At 39.5% G+C, this 26,179-nt stretch overlaps 1 protein-coding gene across 1 annotated transcript in view; it reads left to right on the top strand.

Annotated features, from left to right (window-relative positions):
* EEIG2 (EEIG family member 2) overlaps nucleotides 1-24,987 on the top strand; it is an 89,218-nt gene extending 64,231 nt beyond the window's left edge. Inside the window, exons 4-11 of the mRNA XM_057500580.1 lie at nucleotides 1,660-1,776; nucleotides 4,232-4,278; nucleotides 7,560-7,663; nucleotides 13,314-13,409; nucleotides 13,557-13,746; nucleotides 13,830-13,957; nucleotides 14,719-14,788; nucleotides 20,570-24,987. Of these exons, the coding sequence (XP_057356563.1) occupies nucleotides 1,660-1,776; nucleotides 4,232-4,278; nucleotides 7,560-7,663; nucleotides 13,314-13,409; nucleotides 13,557-13,746; nucleotides 13,830-13,957; nucleotides 14,719-14,788; nucleotides 20,570-20,612 (795 nt within the window). The 3' untranslated portion in view covers nucleotides 20,613-24,987. The remainder of the gene's footprint in view (nucleotides 1-1,659; nucleotides 1,777-4,231; nucleotides 4,279-7,559; nucleotides 7,664-13,313; nucleotides 13,410-13,556; nucleotides 13,747-13,829; nucleotides 13,958-14,718; nucleotides 14,789-20,569) is intronic.
* The last annotated feature ends 1,192 nt before the right edge of the window (nucleotides 24,988-26,179 follow it).

Below are 26,179 nucleotides of genomic sequence, written 5' to 3'. Positions count from 1 at the left end.
TGGAAGGGGAGCGCATGCAGCTGGCAATAAGAGCTTGTGGAAGTTAAGTGCTCTTTTGATTGCTTTTATCATCTGAGTGAAATAGGAAGCGAGGTATCAGCAGAGAGTACAGATGGAAAGGAGGAGTTGGAGGTTAAAAGAGAAAGGACAATGTATGAAATAGGGCATATGAATGATGTGTAATCAAATAGCCACATAAGGCTTCACCTGTAGACTTTGGCCCGGACAGATCCAGCCTTTTCTGCTGTTCTGTTGGACCCCTAACAGAGGCAGGAAGACCATGTGACAATTAGGCAGGTGTTACCTGTGGTTTGATGTGTTCTGATCTTTTGCATTTGGGGCTTATGGCCCTTCAACTGGTCTCTTAGTTCTTTCTCTTCATTCCCTTTGTACCATTTAAAGCTACTAACATGATGCTCCAGCCTGCAACTAGAATCTTCATCTTGAATGCCGTTCATATGTGCCCAATCTGTGGTTTTAAAAAATGAAAGCAAGCAACTTAAAATTACAATAGTGTTTGAAGATGAAATATGTATGTACATGATGTGATGATAACTACTAGGGAGAAAAATAACGCAAATAAGGGTTAAAGGGTGGCAACTGCAGGGGAGGGGATGGAGGAGGTGGGGCAGGTATCAGAATGGTCAAGGGAGGCCCCTTTAGAGAGATGACATTTGAACACAGACCTGAATGGAGTGAGAAAGAAAGCTGTAAGATCTACAAGAGAATGTATCATGCAAAACAACAGTGTTAAATTTATTGCAAAGTCAAAACATGGTGTTAATACAAGACTCTATATATACTTAGTCATGTAGAAAATACCTTTTTTTTTAATGATATAATGGGATTGATTTGTTGTAACACTTGGAAGTGATAAATAGAGGTGAGCAATATCCAAGGAAAGAGCAGATGGCAGTTTTTGGTGGCTGCAGAAAATGGAGACAGAACCTGGGTAAGGGAGGAGCAGGTTTGAGTTAAACTTCTAGATAGCAGCAGAGAGGGCTGGTATGGGCTGCAGCTTTGGGGATGAGAGAAAGAGATTTCATAGGAAAAGATTCAGCTCAGGGGTGATCAGCAAGGTAAATGTGTGGAGCTTGTACCAGAGAAAATGTGTTATACACCTAAATCATTCTAGCTCTTGTGTGGAGAGTTAGAACTTTATAACCTGTAATTACCTGCAGTGCCCAGTGGTTACCTGGAAATAGAACCAGAGCAGAATAGTGAGAAGGAAGTCTGATCAGTTTTCTGTATGTATATGCAATGGAGCATGATCTGACTATAGTATTTCTCATAGTGAGGGGTGAGTACCACTGCTGCTTGCAATGATTTTAATTGATTGATATGCATATTTTTACTTCAGCAGTTATACATTTTAATGTGTACAGAAAAAAAATATATTTAGCACATCAAATCTGTGATTTCAAAGATCATGTTGCTTATGAAAAAAGTAGAATAGGTAGTAAATTTTTACCAAAAGTGAGCAATTTAAAGATCTATATGAAGCAAATAATAGAACAGGTATTGTTAAGATGGTAAAAATTGCAAACGACTCAAGTTCGAGAAATCTTGTCTAGAGCATGGATTGAATGTTTATTTTAAGGAGAATATGATAGAAGCCTAGCAGACATTCTATTAATATAATGCTCTTTCTTTTCATAGCTGGGCTTTGCAGATCTAAACCTGGCAGAGTTTGCTGGATCAGGAAATACCACTCGTCGCTGTTTACTGGAAGGCTATGATACCAAAAATACAAGACAGGATAATTCCATTCTTAAAGTAAGCATGTTCAATATTTACATGTAACAAACGAGATTCTCTGCCTTTAAGTTAGCATAGGTATATCCTGTCAAGGACAAGATGGGAATCAACCCTGAGATATAAGCTGACCATGCTGCTAAAACACCTGGGAGAAAAACTACCCCAAGCACAGAAGCAGTGGAAGTGACAGATGTTCACCTTCATGATCCTAAGGCGTTTCTCTTTGGTGCTGTGAACTTTCAGGGAACAGTACACACAACCACGACAACATAAAGGCCCACTGGAGGAGGAGGCATGATGAAAGAATACCTTAAACTCTTCGTAGTTCCCAAAAGGTGACTTCCAAAGCAGCTGTGGGCACATCAAAGTCGCTGGGTTCTCTTGTAACTAGTGACATAACAGGTGGGCATCTGCCCTGTTGTTTCCAAGTACCATCAGGAACCACATATTCTGGTGGCCACAGAGAGAATATACACTTCAGAGACTTAGTAAGAGTGTTAAATGAGATCAGTTGAGAAAATGTTAAGTGCCTGGTACCCAGTAAAACTCACTGGATAAACCTTTTGGTGTATTTTAGATAGGTTATCCCATCAGGGTAACTTATCTGATGGTAAGAAATAAACAGACTATGCTGTACATTATTAGACTTATCCCAAGCAAGCCACTGAATTCAGTTTCTTCATATTTCTAATATAAGGAGATGAATAATCCTTCTCTGAATTGCAGTGTTTCATTGAAAATTGGAATAACTAATTTTAGACCCCACATTTAGGGTCAGCTCATGGGGTAGTTTCCTTCTGGTTTCCACTGATCTTTTCACATCATGCCTCCCACTTTGTCCAAACTCTTTTATACATCACACCATTCTCCTCTCACAGTCTCTCCCTTCCTTATCCCTGTCATCTCCTAGCCACTTAGTTACCTTCTGTCTCCCATGCATTGATTGATACCTTAGGTCCTGGCTCACAGGTTTTCTCTCCAGCCCTTGTGCCATTATTTTTTGGTGCCTTCACCATCTGTGAGTAATCCACCCTTGTGGACTGTCTACTCTGTATATTCTCTCCCTCTAGCTAATCTCGTGTACCTAAAGCTTCTCAGTTTCTTAAATTACTGCCCATCTCCAGCAACCTTTTCTTTTTCTTCACCGCAATTCCTATTCCTATAATCACACTGTAGACTTTCTTACCACAACAATTCCACCACCTCCAAAATTTCAGCTTGAAGTACTCTTCTCTCCTACTGCCATCTCTATGTTTCTAGTCCTCTTGATCTGCTAGTCACTTCGCTCTTAACCTTACCACTTTCTCACTCTCTACCACTTGCTTTCACTTCCCTTTTTTCCCCACTTAGGTTCCATGATCCACGATTATCATACCCTTAAAAATAGTCCTTGCTCCTTTGCCCCATCTTCCTCCTTGCTATCTCCTGAGTAATATCGAACCCTAATCAAACTCAGCTGTCCTCTCTGGGTCTGCATCCTAGTTGTGAAGCACTGCTGGAGAAGATCACACAACCAGTCCAGCTGGCATTACTAAAGTCATGTTCACTGACATCAAGCAATGTACCCCACTTTTTCGTAAGCTTCCTTTCCCAATTTCCTAGATACTCTGTTCCATATCTTCCCCTCCTCCTAACTCCACACCATTCCTGCAGTTATCTAAGGGCCTTCCTTTATCCTTTATTGAGAAAATAGAAGCCATTAAGTTCAAATTATCTCATCTTGCCATCACAGAATTTACAGTCTTCCTGTTTCTCCAGCCCTGTTATCATTTTTCCTCCTGTTACAATGAATGAAGTGTCCCTCTTCCTGTCAGAAGTCAATCCTTCCTCTTAGGTTCTAGATTCCCAAGCTTGCGTGCTCACTCAAGAGCTTTGCTCTTTAGATTATCCCTTCTCCCAATTACCTCTCCCTCTAATGAACCATCCTTATTAACATATAAAGAAACAGCTCTAGTATCTCCTGTATTTAAAGAAACAAACAAAAAACAAAAACTAACTTACCTCCTCCAACCACTGTTCCACTTCTCTATTCTACTTCCCTACACAATTTCTTAAAAATTCTATGTGCCATGTCCATCTCCTTCCTAAGACATACAGCATATTCAAGGGTGCTGTTCAGATAGAGTTGGAGGCCAGAATGTAGAGTTCTATGAAGGAAGAGGACATAGGTATAGGCATGCATTTGATAAGTTTAGCATTTAAAGAGAAAAAGAATAGCAGTGGAGGCACTGGCATGAAGAGGTAAGAATAAAAGGAGGTTATACATGAAACAAGCACTAATTTATATACATACATATATATTCTGTTCTTCATTAAGACCATGAGTTTTAGTATTATGCACTCCTGGGAAGATGAGAGCCTTTGTAAGTAGGAAATACTGAACTCGGTGCTGTGGAGAATGCATGGAGGAGCAGGACATAGCTTCTCCTCTCAAGAGATCTTTTGCAATCATATTTCTTTCTCTTATGTTTAGGTTTTGATCAGTATGCAGCTAATGTCTGGTGACCCATGTTTTAAAACGTAAGTTGATGCTTAATAAGTGAATCATCTGAAAAGTGTAACAGTGATTTATTTGCTTAAATTTTTACATTCACATTTTGTACTGTTTATAGATTAATACCAGTGAAGGGACATAGTTCCTTTCCTAAGAAACTGACCTGACCCTCACAGAAGTTAACATTACCTATTAGCAAGCACATTGTCCACATTCTAAACTATTTAAGCTTATAGGTATTTTGTCATCTTCAGGTTTTTATGAAATTATACAAATTAAAAATTTTAATTTGGCCTCTGTGGATTTGCTCATTTCTTCAACCAATACCTAGTAAGTTCCTTACCATGTGCTACGCCTTATTCTAGATATTAGAGAAACAGTAGTGGAAAAAAAATAAGACTACATCCCCGATGTCTCAGAGTTTGTATTCCAAGAGAAAAACAACAAACAAGTAAATATATAATATAAAAATAACAAAGCAGGGTACAAGGGCTGTGGTGAGAAGTGTAATTGTTTTTTATTGTCCGGGAAGTCCTCCCTGGCAAAGGCGATATTTGAGCAGAGACCTGAAGGGGTGGGAAGCAGGCCATGGAGGTATTCGGGGAGAGCATTCGAGGTAGAGGAAACAAGGACAGAGGCCTTGAGGGAGGAGTGTGTTTGGCAAGTTCAAGTAATTACCGGGAGACCAGTATGCCAAGAGGCCACTATTAAAATAGTCTAGGTCACCTATAATCTGAATGAGTTAAAAAGCTACTGGGAGGTGCTGAGCAAAGAAATAAGTGAGGAGACTCAGGAGAGCTGCCAAGGCCCAGCTAAGATTTTACATTCTAAATTTGCCTTCATATCAGTCCCCGTGGTTGCTGACTTTTCTCTATAATGCTTAGGGGCAGTTTGTGCAGTTAGTCCAGATGGCAATTTATCAAGGGTTGGGATTCCTCCAGGTTTTTGAGACTGTAGGACAAGGGGTGCCAAACTGTTATTGCTCAGAGTGAGGCTATGAAGTCACGCTGGACAGGAAAGAATAGATCCAGAGACAGAGAGGAAGGAGGTGAAGAGGCCACAGGCTGGGAGTTGTGCAGGGTTAGGAAGCAGGTGTAGAAAGTAGAGGGATGGAGACTTGGAAGCAGACCACCTGCAGAAGCAGAAACAAGGGACCTGGCATTAGAAAGAAAAGATAGGTAGGCATGGTCACCATCAGTAATTAAGGATTGTGTCTATAGACTCTATTCTTTGTAACTGTACTTCTTTTACATATTAGTTTGTCTTACAGAATATTGAATGCATGTTATTTTTTACCGAGCTGTTTTACATTATTTAAAAATACAGCTTTTGGTCATTGAAGAGGTAGGTCTAGTCCAGACTGCAGAGGGCCATGTCCTAGGGAGTGTGAGCTTTACCCCAAGGAGTTATTTACGCATTTTAAGTCAGAAATAACATGTTTATGTACACATTGCAGGAAGACCACAGTAACAGTAGCGTGGAATAGAGGTAGGTCGATGAGCTAGGAGATTTTTGCAGATATTCAGGAAAAGGCACAAAGGCCAAACTAAAGCAACTAGTGGAGATGGAGAGGAGATGATGAACAGGAAAAATATTAAGAGAGAATCTGTGGAATTTGGAAATTGATTGGATAGGGAGAAATGTGAGTAGAAAGGAGAGGCAATGTCTAGGATTCTGCTTTTGGTGACTGTGGATTGTGATGGCACTCACAGAGATACGGAACACAAAAAGAAAACAGATTTGGGGAAAGAAGATGAGTTCAGTTGAGGATATACTGACTTTGATGTACTTGCAGAACAAGTACTTGAAAATATCCAAAGAATATGCAACTTTGACATTTTGGAGATCCTGAAATAGAAATTATCTATAAATTAAATAGGTTTAATGGCAATCTTAGGTGTCTGTATCCCCAAAGATCTGAATTACTTGAGGATTCCATTGAGATAATATGGTAAGAATTTAAGAATTGCCACATACTGGTTCAGCTTCATGATGCCTTCAACGGCTGGGTCACCAAGGCATAGTCTCTAAGATGTGACTTTTCTGTAGAATATCAACCTCAAAAGGTTAGGGTTTTTTTCTTATTATTATTGTTAGAACTCAAACTTGCCCCTCCCTGTTTCACAGCTTCCACTTTAGGATAGAAGCCTTGGATTAGCTAATGAAAATATATCCATTACCTACTCCCAGAGTACCCAGCCCCAAAGGCAAATCTCAACAACTGGGGCTCTTTGTAGACTCTCCCTGAGGCAGGTGAACTGTTTACAGAGAAGAAAGAAGATAAAACCATGGATACTGTTTCAGAAGCTAGTGGAGCCAGCAAGAGAGCTTAGGCACTGGAGCAGAAGAGGAGGTATCTCCCCCAGCCTCACAGAGGGGCTTGGGGCTGCCTGCCCCACCTCACAGATTCCTCTCTGCCTGCTTTGAGTTGAGCTGATAGTTGAAGATACCCTCTGCTCATAGTGCAGGGAACACACTGACAGAGTCCTCTCTTTTCTGGACTCCATGGAGGCAGTGCCTTTTCTAATCTCGTATTTTATGCTGAGTAAAAAACCTTTTTTTCCCCCGTGAATTTTTTTTAATTTTAAGTTTTTATTTTGGTATTATTAATGTACAATTACATTATAGTTACTAGACTCCCTGTATTTATCAAGTCCCCACCACATACCCCATTACAATTACTGACCGTCAGCCTAGTAAGATGCTATAGAATCACTATTTGTCTTCTCTGAGCTATATACTGCCTTCCCCGTGTACCCCCCCTACATTTGTGGGCTAATCATAATGCCCCTTTTCCCCCCTTATCACTCCCTTCCCACCCATCCTCCCCAGTCCCTTTCCCTTTAGCTACTGTTAGTCCATTCTTGGGCTCTGTGAGACTGCTGCTGTTTTGTTCCTTCAGTTTTTGCTTTGTTCTTATACTTCACAGATGAGTGAAATCATTTGATACTTGTCTTTCTCCACCCAGCTTATTTCACTGAGCATAATACCCTGTAGCTCCATCCATGTTGTTGCCAATGGTAGGATTTGTTTTCTTCTTATGGCTGAATAATATTCCATTGTGTATATGTACCACATCTTCTTTATCCATTCATCTACTGATGGACACTTAGGTTGCTTCCACCATGAATTTTCTTCAAGTTTTGATGATGCTCATGTATCATTTATTGCTTTTTGTTACTGTCACCAGTAACATTATCAGATTACTTTCTAAGGCTGTGTACTGACTGCACACCAATCTCTAACAATATTTCAAACTTTCAGATCGTGCTCAAATCAAGTTCTGATCAGAAATGTTCGTTTACAGGCCTCCTTCTACATCAATGTCTATACCAATTGCTGGTGAATCTGAATCTCTGGAAGAAGATAGAAAAGGTGGAGAGACTCTCAAAATCCATCTTGGAATAGCAGGTATGGATTGTAGAGTACTGATTTTTTTAATTTGTGAGAAAAAGTACTACTGGATATCCTAAAAGATCCCCAAAGTCTCTCCCAGATGTAAAATTCTGTGAGCACATGATTTGAAATGGACTGATAATTACCAGCAGAGTTTTAATTATGCAATTTTTGGTTAAGCTAATACTTCATTTCATCTAAAATGTTATACTTTGATGCTTCTACTGCTCACAGACAGAACAAGATTCTGCAGGATTTTTCCCATTCCACATGCCCAGCAGCTTCTACCACTCACCTTTTAGGTGATGGTTCTCTTCTGTGAATCACTTTTTCTCTGTTACTGGTTATGGGTACATCAGAATCACCTTGTGAGCTTGTTAAACCAGATATTATGCAGTGAGTTTTTGATGAGGTAGATCTGCTGGGCCCATGCCACACCTTGAAAACCGCTTCTCCAGGCCAACTCCCAGGGGCAGTCAGAATCTGCTCCAGGAGCTAAAAGCAGGGGGAGGAAAATGTCAAGTTGGCTGGAGAAAAAGGACTTAGGAGCTTCTTTTTTCTCTCATATTATGTGAGATGGGTTATCATTTGAAAGAATGGAAAGAAAGGTGTAGCGATACAATTAACATGCTTACCACCTTTTCAGATAGGCAAAGATAAGGCTTCTCATAGACGATGAGGGCTGTGAAATGTCCTGATTTAGTATCATGAATCCTTTGTATGCTTTTAACCTTTCCGTTACCTGCTTCTCCTCAGGATTTAAATATTCTGAGTTCTTTCTCATACTGAGAAGAAAACAAGAACTCTTGGCCCCACATCCCTTAGCTGCTGCTCCTCTGTGTGCTTGGCTCTTCTCCCGCTTTCCCTCCCTCTCTCTCTCACACTGTTTATAACCAAACTTCTAGAAAGACTGTATTGCCCATTTATTCCTAAATACAAATGCTGTCTGGCTCCTGTCTTCTGCCCTCTCTTGATGATGTCCTGTGTCTAATTCTGTGGGTACTTTTCCTGCTCTTATCTGACTTGGCCATTCACTCTTTCTTGAAGCTTTCTCTTCCCTTGGATCAAACCTCTCTGACCTTCCCTTTTCTAGGTTCTTGGCGGCTTCTTCATCTTGTCCCATTTCCTCCTAAATACTGATGTTCCTGTTGCCCCAGGAGGAGGGGGTTCCCTGCTCCGGGCAAGTTCACAATTTGATGAGACCAAATAAAGACAAGGGCAAGTCGGTGGTGGTAAAAGAGGTTCATACCATGTTTATTCTCAGGGCAGTCACCCAGCTGTGTACAAGTGGCAAAGACAGCTCAGTCTCTCCGTCCCCAGCACCGCTCCCTTCTCCTCCCCAGCACAGGATTAATCCTCGAGGGGCACCAGCCTCCACTCTCCCCTTGCTCTCCCTCTAGTCTTCCCTTCTCTGTTCTCTCCCATTCTCCTCGCCTCCCCACCCCTAGCTCAAGGAGGAACTCTGCAGGCGGGTCTCTGTGGTGACTGGTGGACACCCAACCAATTACATGCCAGGAACTGAGGAGAGGAGATAATGGGTGTTTCCTTTCCACCCCTCCCCTGAGCCAGTACTCCTGTAACTGAGGAGCTGCCCCATCTGGCAAACATCCCATAGATATGCAGATAGGCTCTTTCAGGTCTACAGCGGGCAGTAGTAAAGCCAGGCGAGGAATCCTGGCATAGACTTCCATTTTCTCTACAGCTCCACAGAGTTTGGTTCCCTCTGCTCACCCTCCCTGGGCAGTGTCATCTATACCCTTGGATTTTTCACACAAATGTAAATACAATCATGTAAATATTAATTAACTGTTTCTGATTTACAAATCTGTGTTGACTCTAGACCTCGCTTCTGAATTCCAGGTGCATATTTCCAAAGGCCTTCTGGAAAGGTCAGCTTCATGTCACATGTTATGCTGAAATCCATCTGTTATTTCTTTATCCTCAGCTAAACTCTTAAGTTCTTCATAATCAGGTCTTATTTGTCTTTGTATCTCCAACATAATGCCAGGGAAACAGTAGAAATTCAGTGACTAGTGAATGGGTGTCCTCATGTGTCTCAAATTCCCCATTTCCAGCACAAGTCCCCCTAACTCTTCCTCCTATATTTCTATCTCAGTTATCCTGACACACCCTTCCACTTAGTAATTGCGTTCTGTCATTTGTGCTTGCTACAAATCTTTCTCTCTCAGCTGGATTATTATGAAAACTCATTCCTTTACCCCTTGTTCATCCTGTTGCCAAAGTTAGCTCCCCAAATGTAGATCTTTCTCATGTCATTGGGTCATATACTTGCTTAAAACCATTGAATGATTTCCTTCTTTAAACTCATAGAAGGTCCTTCATTAGCAGACATCCACTCCATCTCTCTTTTCCTGTACACCACTACCCTATATTCCAGCTTTACCAAACTATTTGCTTTTTTGTTGTTGTCGGGCAGCTGTGTGTGGGGAGGTCTGTCCCTGTGCAGTAGGTAAAACCTCACCCCAGATGGGAGGATGCTTGACTCTGATCAAGAAAAAATTCTCAACCAGGTCAGACAAGTATCAGTAAGGAAGGAATTCATTAAAGCAAGAACAGAAGTGAGTGTCAGCAGCTGTTCAAGCAGTAGAGAGCAAGGAAGAAAAGAGAGGAAAGGGACATTCATTGAACTTCAGCTCAGCACAGGGCAAATCCCTTGCCAACTCATAAACCTAGGGTCACCTGGCATCCAGTGTCCACCTGAATCTGCACAGCATGGGAACCAAGTCCCTACCACCCCAGGATTTGGGGGAGCCACAGAGCATTGGATGGAGTGGGTTTATGTTCTGAGAACTTCCACTTCCCTACTGGTCTGAAATAAAACAGGTAGAGAGAAGAGGATTGTGTTAAGACTAGGAAGCTGAATGAAACAGCAAAGTGGCAAAGACATTTACCACCAGTGGTGGAGGTTGGAGAGTTCTTGTCTTTATCATGGAAAAGAGTTCAGAGACAAGTGCATTGGGCTTATGCAACAAGAAAGCTTATTTGATATAAGACAGTACACACTCAGATAGGAGTTTGGGTGACCTCAGAGAGGAGCCACATGTAAGAGTTTAGGGTTACAGTTTTACAGGGCTTTTTGTATAGAGGTCAGCATAAGGCATGATGTATACAGGTGATTCATAATTCTTTTTAAGTTTTGTCTTAAGAATAGGGTTGCTTAATATGAAAAGATGCTCCACATCACTTGTCATCAGAGAAATGCAAATTAAAACCACAATGAGATATCACCTCACACCAGTAAGGATCGCCATCATCGAAAAGACAAACAACAACAAATGTTGGCAAGGTTGTGGAGAAAGGGGAACCCTCCTACACTGCTGGTGGGAATGTAAATTAGTTCAGCCATTGTGGAAAGCAGTATGGAGGTTCCTCAAAATACTCAAAATAGACTTACCATTTGACCCAGGAATTCCACTCCTAGGAATTTACCCTAAGAATGCAGCACTCCAGTTTGAAAAAGACAGATGTACCCCTATGTTTATCGCTGCACTATTTACAATAGCTAAGATATGGAAGCAACCTAAATGTCCATCAGTAGATGAATGAATAGAGAGAATGTGGTACATATACACAATGGAATATTACTCAGCCATAAGAAAAAAACAGATCCTACCATTTGCAACAACATGGATGGAGCTAGAGGGTATTATGCTCAGTGAAATAAGCCAGGTGGAGAAAGACAAGTACCAAATGATTTCACTCATATGTGGAGTATAAGAACAAAGGAAAACCGAAGGAACAAAACAGCGCAGAATCACAGAACCCACGAATGGACTAATAGTTACCAAAGGGACAGGGACTGGGGAGGATGGGTGGGAAGGGAGGGACAAGGGTGGGGAAAAAGAAAGGGGGCATTACGATTAGCATGTATAGTGTGGGGCGGGCACGGGGAGGGCTGTGCGACACAAAGCAGACAAGTAGTGATTTTACAGCATCTTACTACGCTGATGGACAGTGACTGTGAAGGGGTATGTGTGGGGGACTTGGTGAAGGGGGGAGCCTAGTAAACATAATGTACTTCATGTAATTGTAGATTAATGATACCAAAATAAAAAAATTAAAAAAAAAAAAAAGAATAGGGTTGCTTAGGGGATTGTGTTGGTTCAGATCTCAGCATCCTTTATCCACATAGGTTTATTTATACATCAGAGGTCTATCTCCTGTCCTGGTTACAAAGTTACTTGATTAAAGAGCTGGAAGAAGAGGAAGAACAGCATATAAATTAAGTTAAAGAATAAGCTGGGCCTTTTTTACAGGCTAAGTAGATTTTATAGTGGCATGACCCTTGTCCCATTTCCCTGCTCTATCTCACTTTGACAAACCAGGATGCTCTTCTCTGTACTTTTCCCCACCTAATCTAGCTGAGGAATTCGTATGCATTGTTCAAGACCTGGATTAACATCCTCTATGAGATCTTTCCCCCAGTTCCAGGTAGTGGTCAGTGTACTTGTCCTTTGGGATTCTTAATAGCTTCTTTTTGGTGCTTGTATTTTAGCACTTGTCATGTTGTATTTATAGCTGCTTCTACCTCTAAACTGTGAGCATATATTTTGTCTTATTTATTTTGTACCCCCTATACTATACATATATCTTGGATTCCTGACTTGGTAAGAGGTTAATAAATATTGATGAAATGAATAAATTTTGGAAACAAATAGATAATGGTTGAATGATGAGCCAACCTTAGGCATAAAGGATTTAGTCCTATATAATTCTTGGTATGAACCAACTCTTTGAGTTGAGATTTTGTGGTAGCTAACCTTAGGGTTTAGGGCCACTGTAAAGCAGGACCAGAGATGCTGGTTTCAATTTGTATTTTCAGTCTGTCCATAAATGAGAAACCTTTGCAGAAGGGCCAAGTCAGCCCAGTAGCTCGTTTGGCAGCATTTGTTGTTCCAACTGCATTTAATACCATTTATAGAACTGCTGCTATAATTGCTGTGTTACTCAATTGGTTTCCTTTTGCCTCTAAGTGAAAAACAGTTCTAGTTCCTGCATTCTGTGGAAGCCTGGTCCTGGAAATAGATAATTGGCATCTGGAATATGCACATTATCAGAGAACTACTGGAAATGGCTTTGACACTGCTTTTTTGTACATTTACTTTGAAACTGAATGCTATAATCAATTTTTCAAGAACTTTTATTCTCAGTGCTACATCCCATGCTGTGTTGATTTAAATTACAGACATTTGCAGAAACTACAGCCCAGCACTAGCAATGCTAACATTAAAGTAACAAAGCACTCTTTAGTTTACTGCTGTAATGGATTTTTGAGAGCAAGATTTCCTCAAAAACACACAAAAACCTGGTAATTTTTTGAGAGTTTATAAGAACAGATTTTAATTATTTTTATTGAAGAAATACTGAACATAAAAACTGGAATCATTTTACTTAAAGTAGTAAATCTTATGAAAAATACAGTTGTTAAGTCATATGAAAAATACTATAGTTTTTCAATAAACTAAATTATATACCATTGCAACACAGTTATTTACATTGCACTGATTTAAAGGGATCTCTTTCACTTCGTAACTTATTTTTCTTGATAATGAATTTGGCAGTTCATAAAGTCCACAGATTAGAATACAAATTGGCTATTGACATGCTGGCAGTTATAGTAACATTATGTTATTACATATTGCAGATCTTTCAGCAAAGAGTGCCTCTGTTCCAGATGAACTTGGTGCCTATGGACATTCTAGAACATCAAGCTATGCAAGCCAGCAGTCAAAAGTATCAGGTAGAGCCTAAAAGTGAAATTGAATTCCTTAGACATTTATTGCCCTCAAGGGACTTGAAATGACTGTGGTGTGGGAGAAGAATGTTTGTTTACAGTGTGTTTGATATTAGTTATTAGTATCACATCCAAAGTGACTTTCTCTGACAGGGTATAGCACATGCCACTCTCGGTCATCTAGTTTCTCTGAGCTCTGCCACAGGAGAAATACCTCAGAAGGAAGTACATCAACAGGAATTGAAAGTAATCTAGAGCCATGTGATGAAATTGAGCAAAAAATAGCTGAACCAAATTTTGACACAGTTGGTAGAGAAGATACAGCTTCAGAAACACTCAACAGGTATCCCTTTGGTCTTTGTATACATGATGGGAAAAACTTTGTTTCCATAACAAGGAAGAAATTTTTAAAAATTATTTTCAAAGATGCCCAGTGAAACAAGATTCTGTAGAATCTCAGCTGAAGCGAGTTGATGACACCAGAGTGGATGCAGATGACATTGTGGAGAAAATATTACAAAGTCAAGACTTCAGCCTGGATTCCAGTGCAGAAGGTGTGCATATAAACCATTAAGACTATGTATGTGTAATCCATTAGTCAGCAATAAAGAGTTGGTACATCATGATACCGTTACACATTTGTAAAACAAATTTCATGCCCATAAAAATCTGAAGATAACTTTGTAGTTCATATATTTCTAAAGTGGGTATTCAATTTGGAAAAGAATGAACTTAAATTTTACAAGATCAATTTTAAAGAAAGCTTGTATTGTATTTTTTTATTCTATCAATGTCAACCATGTTTATATACCTTATGATATCTATATCTGCCTTGTCATACTTAGACATAAGTACTTGAAGTCACTATTGTAATTTGTAGGGTTGGATGGTAATCTTGAAATGATAGTGAATAACAGAACCTTCATTCCCTCCTTAGCAATTTCACTGCAACTGAAAATTTACATGACTCCAATTTGAAAGGTATAATTATTCATGCTGGTGTCAATAGTGAACAGTTAACAGTGGGCTTGGTTTCATTATTTAACTGATCATGAGAAATAATTAAACCTTACTTGTGCAAATTTGTAAGAGGAGCTATCTTCTTAGTCTAGGAGAGTTGGTGAGAACTACTAGGATATCTTTTAAATTGCCTGCTTTAAAACACTTATGTAGCTCTTTAAAGTTTTTTATCTCTGTAATAAAACTGAAAGGTAAAATAATGAATTTATTATGAAAATGTACAAAATTTGAATTAGTGCAATATGAGTATTATTTGATTTGCATCTGTAAGAACTGTTTGAAATGTGCATTGCAGAAGAAGGACTGAGACTCTTTGTGGGTCCTGGGGGAAGGACGACCTTTGGTAGTCACCATCTTCCAAACAGGTATGTAGTCCAAATAGTATCTTACTAAATAAATAACAGACTTTCTCTTTTAAATGTTCATGTGTAGAAGATGAAGGTTACAAGGTTTGTATTAGACCGAGGCTAGAAAACACAAATGTTAGTAGTTCTGTGTGAAAAGTTACAGCTCTTAGGGTGTTCTTAATTTTCCTTATTCTGAGTATGTTTGAAATTACGTAAGTTTACCGGTTGATTTCTGTAGATAAATCTTTAGAATATATTACTAGAAGACCAGAAGAGCATTGGAGATACAATATAAAAAGGACATTTAGAAAATAGTTCTTAGTCTTATATTTTAGAAAGAGCAAAGCAAAATCACATTCTCAGTCAGTGGTCTTGTCTGTTATGAGCAGTCGCACAGCCATTCAGCAACACACACTGATATTAAGCTTTCTGGTACTAGCCCTTTCTCCACCTCACTTGTGTCTAACGCACATACTAAGGAAAATCAGGAAAACCAAACATCCTTTTGGCCATTATTCAGATTCAGGTGAAGAAAAGGCACCTGCCAGACTTACCGTTCTGACTCCCAGCTCTGCAGCAAATAGTAGTGGGCACAGATGCCCGGGAATTCTGATCATTTCCCAGCTTCCCCACACTGTGGTGTGGGAGAAGAATGTTTGTTTGCAGTGTGTTTGATATTAGTTATTAGTATCACATCCAAAGTGACTTTCTGTGTTCCCCTGATACTCACTTTCCAGGTAATATTTATGTAGAGTTCCAGAATAAGTCAGAGTTGCATCAGGAGCCCCCTTGGTCCGACAGATACTTTATTCTCTCATCTCAAAACCTGAAAGAATTTTTAATTCACTTCTACCAATTCTCATTTTATTGAGTACCTCTCATGTGTCCAGCACATGCAGGGCCTGAAGGATACATCAACAACTAGCTACAATCAGATGTAATAGGTAGACAAGAGAGGGACATATAAAGATGCTATGAGGATTAATTTGAAAAGGGGTTTATAGAGGATGTAAACCCAATTTAGACCTTTCACTAAATTTCAGTGTCTTATCCACTCATTAAATTCAGAAACTATTTATTGGACCAACCTGTGTGGTCTAGCACATGGGGATGGCAGACTACAACCCACGGGCCAAGTTAGCCCACTGCCTGCTTTTGTAAGTAGTGTTTTATTAGAGCACAACAACCCCTGTTTATGTATCATCTCTGGCTGCTTTGATGCTAGAAGAACAGAATTGAGTAGTACAAATAGGACCATTTGGTCATCAAGACTAAAATATTTATTATCTGACTTTCTATCAGGTGGAATAGACAAACTATTATTTATATTACTATACACTAAATCTATGTAACTAAAACCACATATTTATGAACTATAAATTTAAAATGTATAAACTAAAATTTGTGATAGTATGGTACGTACTATAACACAAAGTAGAGTAAACTCAGAGAACATAAATGGGACCTCACCCAGAGAAAGCTTCCTAGAGGAGTTGGCACTTCAGAGCCTTTGGGAGAATAAAAAATAAATGGGGAGGTTATCAGGTGGCTATGGAAGGAAGACAAATATTCCTGGTGGTAGGAACAAATAGAGTGAACCTAGAGGCATAACAATTATATGATAATAAATACACAAAATAACAGATAGCACTTATTGAGCATTTATTTATGTGCCAAGCACATAGATGTTTCACTCAGTTCTTACACTGCCTCTTTGAATACCCACAACGTACTCCTACTGCTTTTTAAAAAGAGGAAACAACAGATTCAAAGAGGTTGAGGCAGTTTGCCCAAGGCCTTAAAACTAAGTGATAAAACCAAGATTCAAACTAATCTCTCAGAGTCCAAAGCTCATTCATTGTTCTTGACCATTGTTCTTACTGGTTAATGAATAATGTAACGTACTTAGAGAATTGCCAAGAAACAAACAGGTTTTTCTGAGGAGAGGTGTATGTGGAAGGGAGCTGTGAGACATGAAGTTGGTGAGTGTTCTGAAGCCAGGTTGTCAGGGCCTCTGCCACCATAACAGAGTTTATCCTTTACCATGTATACAGTTTGGCCATTCCTTAGCAGGGAAGTGATCTATCAGATTGGCATTTTTAAAAAGTTAACTGGCCATAAAGTGGAGGGTAGATTGGAGCAAGGACAGACTAGTAGCAGAGACAGGTAGAAAAGTAACATTTATGAAGACAACGATAAGGATAGTAGAGAGAACATGTGTTTTTGAGTTGAAGAGACTTGGGTTCACATCTTAGCCAGATCACTTTTGGGGCCTAGGTAAAATCACTTACTTTCAGTGGAATTTCAGCTACCTCTGTTGAAAAGTGGTGATAATCATGGGGTTGTTGTAAAGGGTAAATGCTGTAATATACTCAGTAAGCCCTAGCTAGTATTAGTTTAGGTAGAGGAACAGCAAAAGATAGTTCCACCCAAAATGAACCAAAATAGTAAATGCTCAGAAGCATGGGCCGTCTCATCAGACTGCTTAGGGTCAAGTAGTAACTCTTTCCCCATTGATTTTACTGATGTTGTTAACCTCTATAAGTTTATTTTTCTCACCTGTAAAATAGGAGTGATAAATAAATTTACCTAACTCACAGGATATTTGTGAGGATTAAGTTAGATAATTTATGTGAAGTATTTAACACAGTGCCTGACACACAAAGCTCTCAACATATGCTAGCTATTTGTACTGCTGTTATTCAGAGGAAAGAAAGATAACTTCTAGTTGAGAGAGAATCAAGAACTGAGATATGAAGGCATTTATGCAGCTAAGAAAAGCATTCTGGCCCCTACCTCTTCCCAAATGAATAATCATCACCCAATCCAAGAAAAAGTGATAATTAGGAGCTGAAGTAGATGATTAATGTTAGATGCCACAGAGAGGCTGAGGAGCATCAGAGAATGAGCCATGGAGTCAGACCTGGGCCTCATTCCTACCTTAGCCATCACGACCCAGCTTAGCCATGGTCCTGGCAAATTACATATCTCACTTGCCACCAAAAAGATAACTGAATCACTGGGGTTAACAACGCAGACTCTGGGACTGGGTTAGGTGGGTTCAGTCCCAAGCTCCACGACTTACCAGCTGTGTGACGTTGGTAAGTTATTTCACTTCTCTCTGCCTCAGTTTCCTGAGTGATAAAATGATACACCTCATAGGAGTTACACGGTTTAAATTAAATGAGGTAAGATGTGTAAAGGCTCACAACAAAATCTGGCATGCAGTAAACGCTCAAGTACTTTATGTCCACTGATTAAACATCGATCTTACAAAGGTATTGTGGAGATTAATCTAGTTAAAGTGCCCAGCACAGTATTTGTACACATAGGCTTTCCATAACCACTGGGTATCCACCATAGAAGCTAATGAGTTAGCACTAGGCCTATTCTATGAGGTAAACTAGCAGCACCAGAATCATTTACTTGGGGCACATAAGAGGCACAGGACCATAGTGCCTTCATCGAAAGGGAACCCAGGAGAATGCAGACAGCAGACAAGTGAAGTGGTAGGGACCTGGGCAGGACTATCTGCAGTGATCCATTTTAAGTGTGCAGCATATGGCCTGGCCAGCTCAGGGCTGCTTAACCTTGCTTACCTTCAGGACATTTAATTTCTGACTATAAGTCTGCTTTCATTTTTGTTTTTATTTCTTTCTATGTAATTTATCTTTCATTTCTAGCTGCTTTTGAGACTTTCTCTTTATCCTATTTCTTAGCAGTTTGGTTTTTATGTGCCTCGGTGTGTGTCTCTTTGTGTTTACTTTGCTTAGGGTCCATTGAGCCTCCTGAATCTGTGGGTTTACAGTCCCATCAAATTCTCCCTCGGTTATTTTCCACTACCCCTCCTTCTGGTATCCTAACCTACAGATCCTAGCCCCCAACCTTGCTAAGCTCTCAGAAAGAGCCCTGGCTGTGTTTGGATTCTCCCTCCCTGTGCTGCGGGCTGAGGTCATCCTGGAGGAAACTGCTTCAGGAAGAAGCCAGGACGATGCCTGACTCTCTTCATTTATTTCCCTTCTCTGCCTGTTGGCCAGTATGTGAAAACTGTTTTTCTATATATCCTATAGAGTGTTCTAGTTATTTAAAGCAGGAGAGAAAGTCTGGTTCCTGTAACTCCACCACTACCAGAAGCAGAACCATTTGGGGGCATTTTAAAAGCCAGTGTGCAGCGGTGCTCACCAGGGCTCCTTCAGATTCTGGTTATTTGTGGCTATGGATGGGTGCTCACTGGTGTTCTGTTGAGGATGTTCCTGTTTCTCCTGCAGGAAGAATCTGTAAGAACAGGAGTCTGAACAATCAACTGAGAAGTCTTTTTCAGTCCATGGTGGGCTGGTTACCACTACCACCTAACTTCCATTTTTTATATTTTCCTCTTAAAATTCCATTAAAGAAAGAGATGAGTCATGGCGGTTGCTTCCGGTCTTACTTCTCTCTGGCATACTCCAAATGAAATGCCTGGAAGTAGCCCCTGACATCTTGGCACCGGAGGAGACAGGTACCTAGTGGTACCCACCTGTAAGCAGTAATCCCTCCCTGTGCACACAGCACCATCACTTCCACTCTCCTCCTTATCAGTCACAAGGGGTCAGAGAAGGGTAGAATGATTCTCATCCAAAAGTAAATCCAGCTGCCATCAAAAAAACACTGTGTTTTTAAAGAAAACCTTTATCTTCCCAGACCAAGAACAATGAAGGGAACATGTGTTCATTCCATTGTAACATAGGGCTAAGGTATTAGGTGCATCAGCAATAACAAACTGCTGATGAGGCCATTTAAATAACTCTAAGTACTTTATTCACAAAGCTTGCCAATTTAAAGTTTTTTAGAATTCGGCATATTTCATTAATGGAATGCAGTCAGTACCTAGCATGTCAGGACAAAGGCTAAGCTGCTAGGAACAAAGATAACCAAAAGTACAATGGCCAGACAGTGGGACCACTTTGCCTCAAAAGGTGATGCACTGACCCAGCTACCCTCCATTTTGTCCTTCCCCATCCTCCTTACCTGCATCGTCAAAGTCAGACTGCTACCAATCTAAGGCAAGCATTTCTCCTTAAGCAAGTAAGGCAGAAGTGGACACATCTCCACTCACATTCCATGGGTGGAGGCTTAGTCACACGGTGATACCTGTCTATACAGGGGTTTAGAAACATGCTCTCTCACCAAGCACTGGTGCCCAGCTAAGTCATGAAGAAGGGGAGAACAGATTGGAGGGACACCAGTCTGCCAAACCAAGCCAGTGAAAAAAACACCCCTCTTCAAGATCATTTCTCCTTTAAATCTACATTACACAGGTGTAATTTACATTTTTGACCCCGTATAAAGACATTTGCATGTTGACTAAAAGAATCTCATGCTTTCCGGGAAAGTACATTAAGATGCCACACAACTTTTCCACCTAAGAACTATCATCCATTAACTAAGAGCAAGGCTGATAAACTGCCAGAGCACATCTGCTCTTGGGTGACGACTGATTTTAGGACTTATATATAAACATGTTTGAACAAGAGATTTCTTGCCACAGTGTGTTGACAGGTTGAGATTTAGGAAACAGTAAGTGACTGTTGTGGGAGTAAGTGTCAGAGGATCAGGGCTTAGTGCATTTATAAATATTTAATATTTCAAGTATTTTCTGTAAGTGATCGCTTTAAACCCTGTGATATCTTTCTTTATACCCTATCTGCCAGAAATAAAATTTCTTAGAAAATACCTAATGCACTCTTTGAGGGCAAAGTTAACTAAAACAATTTCAAACACTACAGCTCAAAATTTTGACTTTTTTTCCTAATGTTTTAGGGCAGGATCTGGAGCTTATGAACAAGTGGTGATCAAACGCTAGAAGTCGAGCTGGTGAACTGAAGCTTCGCTGTGGGTTTATGATGTGGAGTAATTGAGCTACCAAGGTACTTTATTCAAGCACTTATAAGAAAATGAACCTATTAAAAATGAAGTATGTTCATCTATCAAGAGGAAAGCCGACACTGATTTCTTCCCTGAAAGAGCCCATCCTTCCCCACTCACCAAAGAAAATACCGGCATGGTGGTGTCAAGGCATGTGCTGTGTGCATTTAGAGGGACACGGCCTCTGTGGTCACTGCACATGATAAGGAAAGGCCTGCTTTTTCTTTCAGACATCCTGGTGGGGAGAAGAACACCCTCCAAGTGTAACCCTGATGTGTGACATGTAAGACCTGTAATAGTGGTGCTCAACAGAGTTGGGCTCCACTTACTTAAATTTTATGTTTAAACCCTATAAATTCTGTCAAGAGAGTTAGAATTCCTGTTAAGGAAAGCTTCCATATTATACTACCTACAGTATTGTACTAAGTTTAACTTTTTGATGCAATAAATGATATAAAGTATGGGTGTTTGTGCTTTGGGAAAATGTTATACTACAATTTAACAAGTAAAATTTTTAATTATAAACACATCAGTCATAACTTGAATAACGTGTGTGTTTAAGTCTGAGACACGTGAATGGGTCTAATGCACTTTTTATGCAGTATGTACTGTTACCTGTTGATGCTAGGTGAGCGGCCGAACTCCCATTAGCACCGTATAAGAAATTCAGAATAAGTTTAATATTTAAAATGTTAGGCAACTGTAAGGCACCTTAACATAACATAAGAGCTATTTTAACTAACTGAATTAATATCTGCTGGTTTTAGGAGTCAAAATTCAGAAAAACAGGAAGAAAATTGTGATTTGATCAGAAACAGAGAGGCCTTTTCTATGTTAAGACTTATCTGAAACTGAGTATTATTCCAAGGAGGTAGTAGATAAAAAAACCTGGGGCAGCTGCTTGACATCACTGACATGGGCCTGTGGTCTTCTATTTCAGCCCCCCATGATCAGATACTGTGTTTTCTTCTTCACTATATCAAAGTTAGTTGTTTTGAGGCAAAAACAGACCATCTGATCCGTGTTCAGTTTAACAGTAGAACAGAAAAACCAAACCTTAAACGTCTTTTTCTGGTGACAGTTTCAATTTTGTTGAATCAGTCACTGAAGAAAAATGTAGTTTCTATGGAACCAGTATTTCCCAGTCCTTTCAAAATGATGTCCAAAAACATAATATTTTAGAATAGAATTTGGTCTGGGTATTTTCATGTTGCCAAAATAAGGGAAAAAATATATTATTAAGAAAACACTTTAATATCCAAATTGGAGGTTTGGAAAAATTTGAATAGTTCATGTTAGCATTTTGGATTGAATATTCCAAATTAATCCAATACTACTTGACAAATAGATGCTGAGACTTTTAAAAAGATGACACCCCATTTTAGAATATTTTGAATGTTCAGAGATAGGGCTTCCTGAGTCATTAATTATACTTCATTTTTTAAGATTTGTGTTAAGTAAAAAAAATTGAACTGAATATTTTGGTCTAACCCAGGAAAATGTTATTTTAAGTGGTGAAGACTTGGCTGTCTGTGAATAACAAGTGAACTGATAACATTCACTGTATATTGTGAGGGGAAAAAATCAAAGTTTTTCACAGAGATATGAAGATACTGTTTAGAGATATATGTATGACATTTTAAAAACCTATTTCTCTATCTTTAAAATGTTATTTCTAGGCTATCTTTTTTGTTGGCGCTTGTGCAAATGCTTTTGCGGTTTTAAAAATGATAAAAGAATGGATTGTAAGCAAGGTTTAGTGAGGACTTCCTCCAGATGTGTAAAAGGTGCTGTGATCAGAGAAATGCTTGTCTGACTCATCCTTGGCTGCCCCTGGCCTCATACCTTTATACAAGACTGGCTGTCAGTATTTAAAATGATATAGAATTATTTTTAAAAAGCAAAATATGGAGAGATTTTGAAAAACAAAAATCATGCCTTTATAACTTTAGCAGCCACCAGCTACATCTTGACATATGATAGGAAATCAAACATTTTAATAAACAGAACCAATGACTGGGAAGAAAAAATAAACAAAACCAATGGTTAGGAAGAAAAAAAAATAATGGCTATGTCCTCTGTCATCAGTGAAAGTCTGGATTCGTTATACTCTGTTTTGTGTTCCAAGGGCGTACTCTGCAATCAGATTTCAGTATATTGAAAATAATTGTTCATGTTTGCTTAAGTGTCTCCCTTATTTCCTGTTTTTTCTTTCCTTAGAACATGTACAGTGTAGCTATACCTTAATGATGTAACTACTGAAAAAAAATGTGCTTATCAAATACCAAGTCTACTTCTGGTTCCATTTTGGGTTTAAACATCAGATTTGAAAAATTAGATCTTAATCGTTTTTTAATATTAAAGTCAAATTTCAAATCACCCATTTGGAGAATTTGCAGATGGGTGAAAAAAAATAGTTTTTTTTTCTAATTCTATCCTAGAGAAAGAGATTTTAATGGTATTTTAAAGCAATATATTTTTGATCAGGTAAGAGTCTTAAATACCTTGTTTTGGGGGAAATACAAAGGCAGGTAGGAGCCCACTTTCTGTGATTTCAGCAGGTGACTTAGACCAGAGAGGATGTGAAGGGGTAGTAAAGCACAGAGAAGGCTCCAGGCTGTCAGTTTACACTTTGACAGTTGACCTGCCTTTGTGGTGGTCTTGAAGGCTTCTGTATAGAAATTAACGTGGATTAGTATTTATAATCTGAGAAAGTCTTGACTAAGAATCCTTAAGTCCACTGTCCCATTCCAGCAAATTCTATGAGAGTTATGGTATCCAAGTTCAGTTCTTTTGTATGTTTTTTGTCTTCTGTTTTGCATGAAAACTGTGAACCACAGAGTGTAAGATTAATTTTAGCTGAAATAAGCAGGCGAAGAGAGGCAACAAAGGGCCAGGTAGTTTATTTGAATGCCACCCCTGGGTGATGTTCCGCGGTCTGGGTACTACAGGCCGGGGAAGTCACACCCAGTCAGGGAGGTGAGGGCTTATAAGGGATTAGGAGGGGGAGGAGTAGGCAAGCTATCCTAGGGGGCGTGGAGAGGTATGATTGGCTAAAGGTGACATAATAGACAACTAGAAACTTTTTTCCTTCCAAGAGGGAGGAGGCTGACATCCGGATCTTAGTTGGCACATCAGAAGGATGGAGTTCAGGAAGAGCTGTCCCCTTTCCATATATGGCACGGACTTTGGGGTCTGGTCTGTTCTCCCCCTATGGCATCTCTCTGTTCTGTTTGCATGTCCTTGTTTTTTCTTCCTCCAGCCTAACACAGAGATCTACCACTTAGCCCCTTTGTTGCTAGGAGGAAAAAAACTCCAGCTATCCTCGTCAAAACATATTCAAGTAGCATTGAGTATTAATTAAAATATCTAGGAGTAATTCTAGACTTGAGATTTCCATGCTAACTAGACTGTTACAAGCTCAAGCTGACAGTAATATTAAATACTTCATTTCTTAAGTACTCTGAAGTATTAGGCTTTCAGTAAATATAAAGCTCTGAAAGAGATTGGACTCATATAACAGGGTTGCATTTCAACAGGTCTTTAACTGAGGCAGTTCAGAAATTATACTTAGTTCTCTTAAATGGTACATCATGTGAACATAATCAAGTACTGTAGCTGAAATTGTTATGCTGCTACTCGGATGTTGGCATGGGTACTATGCATAATTTTAATAGCTGAGATGTTAAACATTAAGTCTAAAATATAAAGGATGAAATATGCCTATGTTAACCCTGTTTTGAGACTGCTCTGGATATAAAGGCTTTATTATTCCCTTATGTATGTGACTTTTCATAATAAATACAAAGTGTATTTTAAATGGTCATGTGGGGGTATCTCTAGTCTACCCCTCCATGCCACAAGCCGGCAGAATTTTTAATTTACAGACAATGCAGTTCGCATTCACAAATGTCTTTGCCCATCTTATGTATATAACAAAGAAAATCCTGCTGATAGTCATTGATCAAATCCCATGCAGAGGAAGACATTTAGGATATATTCAATTTTTCTGGAAATACATCTTAATTTGGGGTATCACCTTCCTATTATGCATTTATTTGATCCTTTGAAAGTTAATGCTGTTGTGGGTAATCATGTAAATGTCTTTAGAAAAAACTATTGAAGTGATTCCATTAGTATTCTGTTCTAATACTTGGAGAATGACCTTCATATTTATATATCTTTGTTTTACTCTACAACTGTAAATCCAGGATGTGTTCTTTTCTTTTACAAAAACTAATTTTTATTGTAAAGTATTTGTAATAATGTAAAGGTGAATCTTATATACGTTCAATAAAAATTGTGTCTTAAAAGTTTAGAATTTTTTTTACTTTAAAATTTCAATTACAGTTCTGTCAGAAATCTGTCTCATTCTTGCCAGGGTAAGAAAACAAAAGTGAAAGGACCAGTATAACTTTCCCCTGAGGGTTTCCCTTTATTGCCAGATAGGAGAGCACAGACTCCAGTGTCTCCAGTGACAGACATTTCTTTGTCCCGGGTCAGCCCCTGCCGCAGTGTGGCTGTGGGCTCTGGAGTCACACAGACCTGAGTCTGAATCCACACGCCCTCCTGAGCCTGCGTTAGGAAGTTCCTCTGATTCATTGGGGTTGTGATGAAGAACACAGGAGGAGCTCATGTTAAGACTGTGCCACTTGGTAGGCTCTCGGGGTTTCAGCAAGCCAAAATTTGCCTTGTGTAACATCTAAATATGTATCTGAATTCCAGTGTTAGATACACAGAAGATAGTCCGTAAATGTGCCACTATTAGAGGTCACTACCACAAATGACATTCAGTGTCACAGCTCCCTCGTACAGATTGTGCTTTGACTAGTGTCCTCGCACAGAGGAAGAACAATGCCAGCACATTCTCTCTGCTGATAATCAAATTGCAATACCCACTAAAAGTTAATGAACTATATTATAGTTTAGTATGAGTTTGAACCCAGATCTTTCTCTGCATATTGTCTTGCTGTGAATAGTGGGGTAGGGCACGGGCACTTGGAACCCTGCAAACCTCCTCCCAGTACACAGGATCATACAGGATCACTCTGTGCCAGATCACAGCAAAGCTGGGCAGGACCTCCTGATCTGCCCGCCCACATCTCAGGCATGGAGGCCCCAGGCCCAGCCTTCTAGTTATAACTTATTCCACCTTTGTATTTCTCTCCCTGTCTCCTTCACCTTATTCTACCTCTTCCTGTGCCTATGGTAGTGGCACATATGAGGCTATGAAATCTTTTTTCCCATTTGCATACCAGAGTGAATCCATCCCGCATTACACAAAAGGTAACAAAAAATTTAGGAAACAAACAGAAAAGGCTTAAATTTAGACATTCCTGAATCAGTGATCTCTATTCATGGACCCATAAAATAAGGAACTATCAGAGACCTTCCTGTATGACTTAGACCCCATTCCTATGCAATTACAACTCAGCTAGGTTGAGATGTTTCCTCAACCATATCTCTTGCGTTCACCACTAGACCCTTAAACCATTTCAGCAGTAA

Source organism: Manis pentadactyla, chromosome 4, assembly GCF_030020395.1.
Source record: "Manis pentadactyla isolate mManPen7 chromosome 4, mManPen7.hap1, whole genome shotgun sequence".
NCBI classification, from domain to species: Eukaryota; Metazoa; Chordata; class Mammalia; order Pholidota; family Manidae; genus Manis; species Manis pentadactyla.
The sequence above is the reverse complement of the archived record's forward strand: the minus strand, read 5'-3'. Positions and strand labels throughout refer to the sequence as shown.